This window comes from Monopterus albus, unplaced genomic scaffold, assembly GCF_001952655.1.
Source record: "Monopterus albus unplaced genomic scaffold, M_albus_1.0 scaffold90.1, whole genome shotgun sequence".
Taxonomy (NCBI): Eukaryota; Metazoa; Chordata; class Actinopteri; order Synbranchiformes; family Synbranchidae; genus Monopterus; species Monopterus albus.
Window position 1 is genome coordinate 574533 of NW_018127970.1, and position 10634 is coordinate 585166.

At 38.1% G+C, this 10634-nt stretch overlaps 2 protein-coding genes across 9 annotated transcripts in view; one reads left to right on the plus strand and one right to left on the minus strand.

Moving 5' to 3' along the window:
- hadhab (hydroxyacyl-CoA dehydrogenase trifunctional multienzyme complex subunit alpha b) overlaps positions 1–5900 on the minus strand; it is a 7770-nt gene extending 1870 nt beyond the window's left edge. The window contains exons 1-18 of the mRNA XM_020607998.1: positions 5775–5900; positions 4998–5039; positions 4831–4901; positions 4617–4750; positions 4234–4372; positions 4007–4126; positions 3819–3921; positions 3531–3653; positions 3313–3431; positions 2688–2744; positions 2494–2603; positions 2081–2215; positions 1636–1807; positions 1428–1514; positions 1195–1335; positions 980–1048; positions 632–827; positions 172–286 (exon numbers count right to left, since the gene is read on the minus strand). Of these exons, the coding sequence (XP_020463654.1) occupies positions 172–286; positions 632–827; positions 980–1048; positions 1195–1335; positions 1428–1514; positions 1636–1807; positions 2081–2215; positions 2494–2603; positions 2688–2744; positions 3313–3431; positions 3531–3653; positions 3819–3921; positions 4007–4126; positions 4234–4372; positions 4617–4750; positions 4831–4901; positions 4998–5039; positions 5775–5841 (2000 nt within the window). The 5' untranslated portion in view covers positions 5842–5900. The remainder of the gene's footprint in view (positions 1–171; positions 287–631; positions 828–979; positions 1049–1194; positions 1336–1427; positions 1515–1635; positions 1808–2080; positions 2216–2493; positions 2604–2687; positions 2745–3312; positions 3432–3530; positions 3654–3818; positions 3922–4006; positions 4127–4233; positions 4373–4616; positions 4751–4830; positions 4902–4997; positions 5040–5774) is intronic.
- rps6ka5 (ribosomal protein S6 kinase, polypeptide 5) overlaps positions 3023–10634 on the plus strand; it is a 70278-nt gene continuing 62666 nt past the window's right edge. For 7 of the 8 annotated variants that reach the window (XR_002275530.1, XR_002275531.1, XR_002275529.1 and 4 more), the window contains exon 1: positions 8938–9276. Coding sequence is in view for 1 of the 8 variants with exons in the window: in XM_020607997.1 (XP_020463653.1) it covers positions 9207–9276 (70 nt within the window). In the remaining 7 variants the exon portion in view is untranslated. Of the gene's footprint in view, positions 3139–8937; positions 9277–10634 lie in introns of those variants that run through there. The other variant, XR_002275535.1, reaches the window with a different exon arrangement.

Consider the following 10634-nt stretch of genomic DNA (forward strand, 5'->3'; position numbering starts at 1 on the left):
TTTTTTTAAAGGACTATTCACCATTGTGAAATAGGGCTAATTTCAACATTTTTGCTTTTAACCTAATACAAACTACCTAGAATGCTTTCAAAATAACAATAATAATAATAATAGGTTTGTGCTCTCTGACTGCTATCTAGTTACTTTTGCAATTGTCCAGTGTAAACTCACACAGCAGGATTTGGTGTCATCTTGTATTTCCCAAGGATGTCACCAAGCTCTGGGTTGACATCTTTGCGTTTGAGTCCTCTCTGGTAGATGTAGCAACCCTTTCCTGATTTGCGGCCTTGAGGGAAATAAAAACAAGGACTTAACATTTATACAATACATTCTAAAAATAATTAATAGTGAAGCACTTTGTCCAACAAAACTCAGAATCAGCTTTATTGGCCAGGTGTGTTGGACACACAAGGAATTTGACTCTGGTACAATGGCTCTGAATGTGTGTGTACAATGCTCTTCCGTAAGGCAATGAGTAGACAAGTAAGCAACACTGAGACAGCAAGAAAAGAAAAAATGTGCAAACAAGAAAAAGGAATGTGCATTAGGAAAATAAAAAATAAAGTACTTATAGTAATATACACACACAGAGAATAAATGGAACACAATCCTTCAACTTGACCACCCATACCTTTAAATCCCTTATCCACCATGGTCTTCAGTACCTCCACATTTCCACCGCCAAAGCGAGAGCCAAAAGCTTTGCCGAGGTCCTCTGCCACATGGGCAGCAACGTCAATGCCAACCTCATCAGCCAATGTGGCTGTACCCACAGGGAACCCGAAGCTTGTGGTGAGTGCATCTAATTTCTTGGGGTCAGTCCCTTCCTGTAAGTTTTGAGTGTATACATTACACACACACAGGATGTATAACAACTATCCCGATGTAACTAGTGAGCTCTCTCTGCCCGAGTTGAGACTCTTACTTCACAATAGAGTATTCACAGCTACAGTTTGCACTGTGATAGAATGCTACTAACCTGAAGTAGTCGCACTGCTTCAGCCACCATGGGGCCCAAACACCTAGTTGTATAGAATCCAGGTCCATCCTGCAAAGATGTTGTCATAATACTGAATCACGTTCAACCACTTACAGGTTTCATTGTCAGTCTTTTTATGTTACTATGTGAATATTTAATCAAGGATTAAAATAGTCGGTTTTTAATTACTAAAAAAAACCATGAAACAAACTCACCCTAACAACTATGATGATTTTGCCCTGCTTCAGGCCGACTGCCACAGCAGAGGCTGTAGTGTCCTTTGACGTTTGATCAGTGGTTATAATCTCAAGGAGCTGCATCTTGTCAACTGGAGAGAAGTAGTGCATTCCAATCACCTAAGAACACAGAGAAAATAATCAGCAACAGTGATTCTTTTAATTTAATGGCAAACTAAGGTTTTTATGTGACAAGGCTCCAAAGTACAAACCTTGTCTGGTCTCTTACTGCCAGCAGCAATATCCTTGATGGGCAGAGCAGATGTGTTGCTGGCAAATATGCAGTGGGGGGGGACCACCTGAAGGCAAATGTGTGTTAGACTGTAGCTCCAAGTCAAAGCTAAACTACTGAACTATTACAGTACAAATACATTCACTTTTTAAGCTAGGCTTACTGAGCCTCTTCTCAGCCACACTTACAGCCTCCACCTCCTTCAGGACTGCATGCTTGATGTTAATATCTTCAAAGACAGCTTCAATAACCATGTCGGCCTTTTCAAAGCCCCTGTAATCCACCTGGCTGGTCAAGTTGGACAGTATGGAGTCTCTCTCAAATGACGTGATGCTCTTCTTTTTGGTCTTGTCATTGAGCCTTGTTCACAATAAAAGTCAGATAATTCATCAACATACTTTAAGATCACACATTTAAGGACTGATCCCATTTATACTACAACATTTACAACTACTTTCAAATAACATATTTAGGCGATTCATCTGTTTTAGGTTCTTCTGTCAAAACAATGTAACTGCATCTGCCATTTTTAAAGTTGGGATGTGTTTTAAACATTTAACCTGCTGGAAATAACATTTTTGATGATCAGAACAACAAAAAATTAAATACCTGATACAATAAATAAAAACCCACCCTTTGTAAACCTGCTCTTCTCCCCTGGCCAGTCCATCCACTGTTGTGTCCTTCAGTATTGTGTGCACACCTTTGTCTACAGACACCTGGGCAATACCTGCTCCCATCAGACCTGCTCCCAAGATAGCAAGAGTCCTAGCGGAAAGAGACAGACAATTTATCTAGCACCTAAAAAAGAAACAGAAGAGCACATGATAGGAAGATTGATCCTAAGACTCTCATAGTTACATTACATCAAAGCAGAAACTAAGGATAATCTGTTTTCCATCTGTGTAAATGTGTCAACATGTGTATCAAATATGGCTTTGTCATCAACAGCAACCAAGTATTTAACCATGACCAAACAACTAGTCTGACATATCAAATGCAGTTTGAACATGCATTATTTATATGTGCAAGTGACTCACACTTACTTCACTTCTCTTTGAGGAGTTCCAAAGTGGTTCTTTTTGCATGCAACTTGACCATGATAAAGACCAATCAGGGCTGCTGATTCTGGAGTTTTTCCCAAATAACCAAAATTCTGTGACAAACATAATTGTTGGTTTTTTTATTTACACAACACACTACTGTAAATTTGCCAGTGATGTAAGCCAACAAACCTTACCTGAACCTCAGCTAAGTATCCAGCTACAGGACCTTGTTCTAGTCCAGTCTTCACACACTAAGAGGGAGAATCAATAATGGCAAATGTTACATTTTAAGTCATATAAAAAAATGCAACCAATTTTCTAAAACAAGATGATTAACAACTCTGATGCTGAATGTTAGTTCCCTCAGTCCAGAGGAATAATAAAAAATATTCTTCAAAACTCAAAGGACTTGTCCTCTGGACGTGCAGACAGTACAGACCAAAGGTATTAACAAATTTGAGTTAACATTAGAAACATAAGAAAACATGTGCGAAAGCTGACCAGTGTGATCAGTGATCCAATTAATTTGTTTCCAATACTCCCAGACTTCAACCAGTGCTGCTGAAGCAGCAAGGGAGGGTCAGGAAGAGAGAGATGCAAGGGAGGAGGACAGCAGCCAAGTGCACTGCAGTGCAGACACACCAGGTGAGATGTAGCAAACAGAGATGTAGAAGTAAGCAGCCTCATGTATGTGTGTGTGTATACACATATATTCTTCTGTGCAGAGTAATTAAAGTATTACCCTATTTAATAATTTATGAAAGCATGTGCATGATCATTTCTAGAGAGAGTTATTACTCTGAATGAGCTTTTACTTACTTCAATAATTTTCAGGGGGGCTGGATAAAGTCCCTTGCTCTGCTTCATAACCTTACCATAGACTGTTTTATAAATTTGATTCCGTACAATCTGAAAGCTCATAACATAGTCTTGAATTTCTGTAGAGAAAGAACATTAACTTTATACGTTTTTTTTTAATTCATGATGAAAAATTGACTACAAAGAGTCAAATGCTCCATAAATGTAGCACAACTTACTCTGCATCATGCCTTTCTCTTTGTGAAGAGGGATCTTCTTGTTAACAATTCCTCTGGCACATTCAATGGCAATTTCCTCGAGGTAGTCTATTGTTCTTTCCTCTGGACTCTTCAGTCCAGGTCCTATAAATATGAGCAGAAAAGATAAATCTTAAAAAATCTGTTTCATCCTTACACCACCTGATGCACAGTCAAGCACTGACCAAAGTGCACAGATTACAGTATCTACAGGTGGTGAATCTTTAAAGCACATCAACATGTAATCATGTGGTTATATGCAAATTTTACCTAAAGGATCTACAAGTTGGTCAACAAGCCCCATCTTTTTGGCTTTATCTGCTCTGATATTTCTTCCTGTTAGCATCATGTCAAAAGCACTGGGCAGACCAATCTAAAGGAGGTGAAGGAAAACATACTGTTAGTGAAACAGTGATGGACAGCAATGAAAATGTAGGGAATTTAATTTCAGTACGGACCATCTTGGGGAGTCTCTGAGTACCACCAGCTCCAGGTAAAAGACCCAGCATTACTTCTGGAGTACCAAGAACTGTTTTCTTGCTCTTTGTTGCAATTCTATACTGGCAGGAAATGGCAAACTGAAATGCAAAACAGCTCATTAGATAACATGTTATCATCAATAATCCAAGTCAAAGATATCCAACACAGTCGAACATAATTGGTTGCTCAGATTATTTTTGTCTACCTCTAAGCCTCCTCCTAAGCAAGAGCCATTGATGGCAGCAACAATGGGCTTAGGAGATTTTTCAACCTTATCAAACATCATCTGCCCTTCCTGAGAAAGTCTGGTGATCTCTTCTGCAGTCTTGCAGGACTGGATCATACTGTAACAGATGTAGGATACATTAAAATAATTCCAGAAAATCCAAGACAATGACAAGCCTCTGTGACTTTTCATTTGGGGGCAATGGAATATCTTAATGCTAAGAGTCCATAAACATGCATGCTTGTTGCTTCAGACAAGTAGACAAAATGCTTTGCAAACAGAAGTCACATTACCTGTCTAAAGTGCCATGCACACACTTTTCAAAATTCAAGAAGCAGTGAATTTAAGGAGGTTTTTCTTACTTGATATCAGCCCCTGCAATGAAACATCCTGGCTTTGAGGAGATGAGGACAGCACTCTGAATAGCATTGTTGTCCCACACTTCATTCATTGCTTCAGTCATCTCCTTTTGCATTTGCACTGACAATGTGTTAACCTGAAAGGAGAAATTACCATTAGGTTCTCATTTCTTCCCATAAGTGAAAATTACCACATTCATTCCTCATGCGCTCACACCTTGGAGTTTGGGTCGTTGATCCGTATAACTGCAACATCACCCTTGACTTCATAGTTCACATGTGTACGGGCTAAAACAGAGGGAAGATAATGTACAGTGAGAAAATAATTGTGCCCTATTTTTATACATATAGACCACTGTACAGATGTGTTTATTTCAGAATTACCTAGCATGACAGGAGCTACTGAGAAGGTGCGACAATTGCTGCCTGTAAAGAGAAAAATTAAAGTAAACAAAATAGTCTAACACTTTTTGTACTTCATCCAACCTTCTGCAAATCGCCTAGATGCTTAATCTTTATCACCCAAATTAAAACCATTAAGCTCTAAAAACTCTATCGAAACAAAATGTCTTCGTACAGCCTTTATATGACATATATACGAGATGCTCACTCATGACCCCACTTGGTTTTGGCCACGCGGTGCAATCCAGTGGGAAATGACCCTTCACCTACATTCTCTGCCTGCCTTTGACAGAATGTGGCTAACGCTATCTCAATGGCACAAGACGAACCCTGTCTAAATTATCTTGACAAGGCGTGTTACAGTCAAAAGTGGAAGGAAACAATCTGATGTAAAACTTCAGTTTTGAACCAGAGCTCCCCCGACTTACGTGATTCTGTGGCAGCTAAGTTAGCTAGCTTTCAAGATTACACTTAAAAGTTTGCTTACTAAAACAAAAAGTTCACAAAACCCGCGTTCAATAACTATTCCGGATAGACGTTCATTGAGATATGACAGTTATATTTGCTTAAAAAAGAAAAAAACTAAACGACCTTACTGTGTGATGCACTACGACTATTTCTGCAGAACAGTCCGAAGCTAACAGCTATTCAAACAAGCTAATTACATTGTGATACGACACTTTCTAAATCTTATTGTTTTAATATCATTTTCTACGCCTTTTGGTTAATTGTTAAAGAATAGATTCCTGCAATTTCTACCTCTGAAAAGAGCATATCTCCTAGATGTCAACCTGGAAAGAACACCAAAGGCTCGAACACCAGCCATGTTAGGAGCGGAGGTCACTTAGCAGTAGTGCAAAGTGGAGCTAGCTAGCCTCTGACGCGTCTTCTTCTTTTGTAGTATATTGGCGGTTTGCATGCCTTAAGGTGCGTTACCCCCACCTAGTGACTTGGTGTGTGTCTCAGCAATAAGAGACCTGTAACTTGAAAAAAAAACAAGATTTGTGTGTCTGCAAAATACCTCAACTCATAGAGATATGTTCAGAACAAAATAGCAAAAAATATATCGATATTGGCAAGGGTTAGATATATTTTGGACGGGAAAGCACTACGCATTTTGTATTCCTTATTGATTCTACCATACTTAGAGTATGGCCTTGAAAACTGGGGAAATACATACAAAAGCTCACTTCAACCATTGTATATATTACAAAAAAGAGCGATAAGAATTGTGCATAAGATGGGGTATAGGGATCACACCAATGGAGCTTTCATACAGTCTAAATTGTTAAACTTTTTTGATTTAGTTGGATATAAGACTGCAGTGTTTATGTATAAAGCCAGGAGCAATTTATTACCTGGTGGAATTCAAAAACTATTTAATGAAAGGGAAGGGGGATACAATTTAAGGGGTCAGTTAAATTTAAAAATTCATGCTATACGTACAACCAAAAAAAGATTTTGTATTTCCATAAGTGGGGTAAAACTATGGAATAATTTAAGTGTAGACATAAAAAATAGTAATAGAATTGACGAGTTTAAACATAAATATAAAGGTATGTGTCAATCAAGATATATGCAAGAACAGGCTCAATGATTAATTACATGGACAATTGTGGGTGTGGTGTATGAATGTTAACACTTTGTAAAAATTCTTTAGTATATTACTTGTGTGGTGTAGAAGATAATTATTTTAGAATGTAATTATGTAAGAATGTATACGTGAAATTAACCAAACATCTTAACTATGTGACAACATTTTGTGTAAGTAAAATAGTTTTCAATATTTTTGGACAAATATATAATGATGTAGTTATTACAACTTTATACATGCAGAAAAAAATTCAATGTAAAAAATATTAGAAAGCAAAAGCAGCATGCTACCACAAGGTGGAGGCAGAAATCAAGTAAAATCAGGGCACTATTTATTTGTATAGCCACATATAATGCAAATCACAAATTTGCCTCAGAAGGCTCAGACTTCAAAGTGTAAAAAGTAACAGCAATTATAAATTTGGGAAAGATGTTTTATTTAATCTTCAAATAGGGTATCATAAGCCTAAGGTATATAAGGTATATGCAGAGCTGCATTTTTAATCAACATAACTATATTTTAGGGGGAACTCATTCTACACAAATGCACATATGAAAAGATGAAGACAAGCTTTACATTATCTTAGTACTATTATTCTAATACTACTAATACTATTATTCTTTTGTAACAAAATCATCACTCTGCTTCAAAGTTGGCATATATGGGAGTAATTGTCCAAACTCAAATGAGACGCTAAACCTTTGCACCTTTTATATACAAAATTGTCACTGTATGCGGATTATATAAGCACAGAAATAACATTTTCTGTCACAATTCAATGCCATCTACCAATGACACATTGCCCCTGTGAAATTTTCAAAAAATAGTTTGAGTTCAAAAGAGGTCAAATTATCCAATATTTCACATTCACAAAAGACAAAAAAGGAAGTTTGAAAACTTAGTCAAAATTTGTGTTGCAACAAATTGTTAATTATCTCAGCTCAGAATACATCTGGCCTGAGGGATCTCCTATACTCTACATTGATCACAGCACAAATGTGCCACCCTGTGTACAAATGCATGAATTACATTACATTAACCATCTATGGGAAATGGCACCTATACATACAGAATACACAGGGTGCATTGTTGATTTAATGGTGAGTATCTGTGACGTTTATACCTGGTTTTAGCATGTACTAGGATAATTATAGATTAATGATAAAGCTCAGTTTCCTATATTCATTTAGCCATTTATCACCAGCAGCACTTTGCATTGTTTTGCATGTCATCTGTACCAGGTCAAAGTTTGCAAAACAATGGAATGGAAAAATGAGCATGTTTCACAGTTGCCTTAAATGAAAATATAAACTGAAAATGACAAAATGGGAAATAAACAAATCCATGGCAACTTATGATTTAGTTGTGATGTTAATTTCTGGTAGCCAACTTCAAATACGTTTACCTTTCAAATATTTTAACCAACAGGAACTGATCATTCTTCTGATATGCTGTCTGTCTTGCACAATAATTTACTCTTTCATACCAGTATCTGCATTTCACTATGGCAAAACAAGATGCTCTTAATAGATACTGGAAAATTTCAAGGCACTTCATAAAATGAACTAAAGTTTTTTGTATATGTACACGCTGCCATATGTGGTTATTTGTCTACATGTCTGCCCTGTGATGGACTGGTGACCTGTCCAGGGTGGACCCCGCCTCTCACCCAATAGGGTTGAGCCTCCCTGTGACCCTATTCAGGAATAAGTGGTATAGATAATAGACAGATGGAAGTACATGCTGTCTTGTCAAGTTTTCCCCTTAACCGCCTAGTTGGAGTCAGGAGTATTGCGATTCTGAAGTACAGGTAGTGCATCAGTGGTAACACATCATATGCATGATCTTATGCTTGTGAAGATTTTACTAGTGACTTAGTGACTGTATCTTTCAAAAAGGTGAAGTAAAAAAAATCCACCAAAATGTGCTGGAGTAGAATTTTAAAGTAATGTAAAATGCAAGTATCTCAAAATAAGTGTAGGTTAGTGCTTCCATAAAATACTTACTCTCCACCACTGAACTAGCCTAATACTGATACCACTTACATTATAAAATGAATTAAAAGACATCAAAGCACATTTCATTCAGAATTACTATATTGCCTAATACTTACTATAGAATAAATATTATTGTATCTTTTTATGAACAGTTGATTGCACTTAAAGTTTTACGCTTCTGACCATTGATATAGAATTTAACGAGAGGCATTTGAAGGCAGCATCAGTCTTGTGAGGGAGGCGGGATCATGTGTCGCTGCATTAAACATTTTTTTTTAAGTTTTTTTCAGGATCCTATCAGAGGCCAGATTTTCACGTAGCAACACCAATCAGCGAAGAGCTACTGTGTAATTGCGAAGATCATACTGGTAGTGGTGGTGTGCTGGAAGAAGCAAGTGTTTCGATAGGACTGGCTTGCTCCTGTGCTTAACTAGTAATAACATTTTACCTATACATCTCTCAGGTTCGCCGCTGAACTCACAGTTGTTTAATGCTCGCGTTATATGTGTTAGTTACTGCATGTATCGCAAATTAGCTTACGAGGTGACCGCAGCGTTGTCTGTGCAGCATCTTTGAACATAATTGGAGCACGAAATTACGATGCCATCCCCGATGGAGGGATCTTCCAGAGAAGGTGACCTGTTAACTGTGAAACATGAGCTGAAAAATGGTAAGTTGGGTGCGAGCTGTGAAAGTCTCGAGGCAGTTGATGTCATTTGGCATTCATAATTTGGAGACACTTGCCAGGGGAGAAATGTTAGCTGGCTAGCTCGGAAGCGCCAACTGTCACTGTCAATGGGCGTTTGTAGTGAGCGCTAACATTGGCATTACCCAACTCCAAAAATGGCAGAGCAAGGCTAACGTGAGCCCACAGTCCCTTTTACTTGTAAACATGACCGCTAACACACCCAGGCTAACGTTACCTAACCTTTTACTAACGTTAGCTAACAGTCACTTAATAACCGCGGTTAACCCAGGTAATAAATTAGCGTAATGTAGTTATTAACTAGGTTAACTCAGACCATCGACAAAGAATTCACTAAGTCTATGCCGTAATCAACGCCTTAACGTAACGCCAATAACAAAATTAGTAGGTTTTCCTGTTATTGTCTGGATTTGTTAGCGATTTCAGCTAACTTCTCTTTTAGCCGACGAAGAGCAAACATCTGTAGTGTTGTCAAGTCACGGGAGCTAACGTTAGCGTGGTTTTTGGTCATTACAGAGGTGTACATTAACTGCCGGTTGGTTCATGTGTCAGATGCAGACAAGTAAATGTATTAGTCTTTTGTCAAGTCTTGTTAACTTTATACTATTCAGCATCGTTCCCGAGGTGAAACTGCTTAATTTGTGACTTGTGCTTTTGTTTTAATAATTTAACTTAAACTCAGTATAAGGTTGTGTTTATGTATCAGCATAATCTCAAAACATGACTCTAAAAAAAGGTCAACAGGAAATACTGTTGCAATTCTCATGTATTTATAATTAAGAATTCAGTGATGGCTGGTATGTCAAGTAAGTCTATGGATTCATTCCAGAGGGCTGCTGAATGAAGTTGGACACTGCCTCAGCTGTAACTGGTGTTTAATGACACAGTGCTGTTGTTCAGGCTGCAACATGACTGCTGCACCCCCTGTTTACTGCCCTGCCCCAAGTATGCAGTCTGTCAAGTTGTCACTGGCTCTGGTCTTTTATTTTTGTATCACATTTCACACAGCATAATAGCTGCTATATCAACCTAACCCTCTTTTTCACACCTGGTGTAGAATTTGATCCAATAGCTAAATAAAAGTATAAACATTCGACAGTGATACCTGGAAGGCCGTGATTGGGAGGAACGCCCCCCTTCCCCCGATCTGAATCCGAGCGGTGTTCTGTTACTTGACTTCTGTGCTAGTCACAGTTTGTCCATTACTAACACCATGTTCAAGCATAAGGGTGTCCATCAGTGCATGTGGCACCAGGACACCCTAGGCTGGAGGTCGATGATCGACTTTGTGGTTGTTTCATCTGACCTCCGGCTGTATGTCT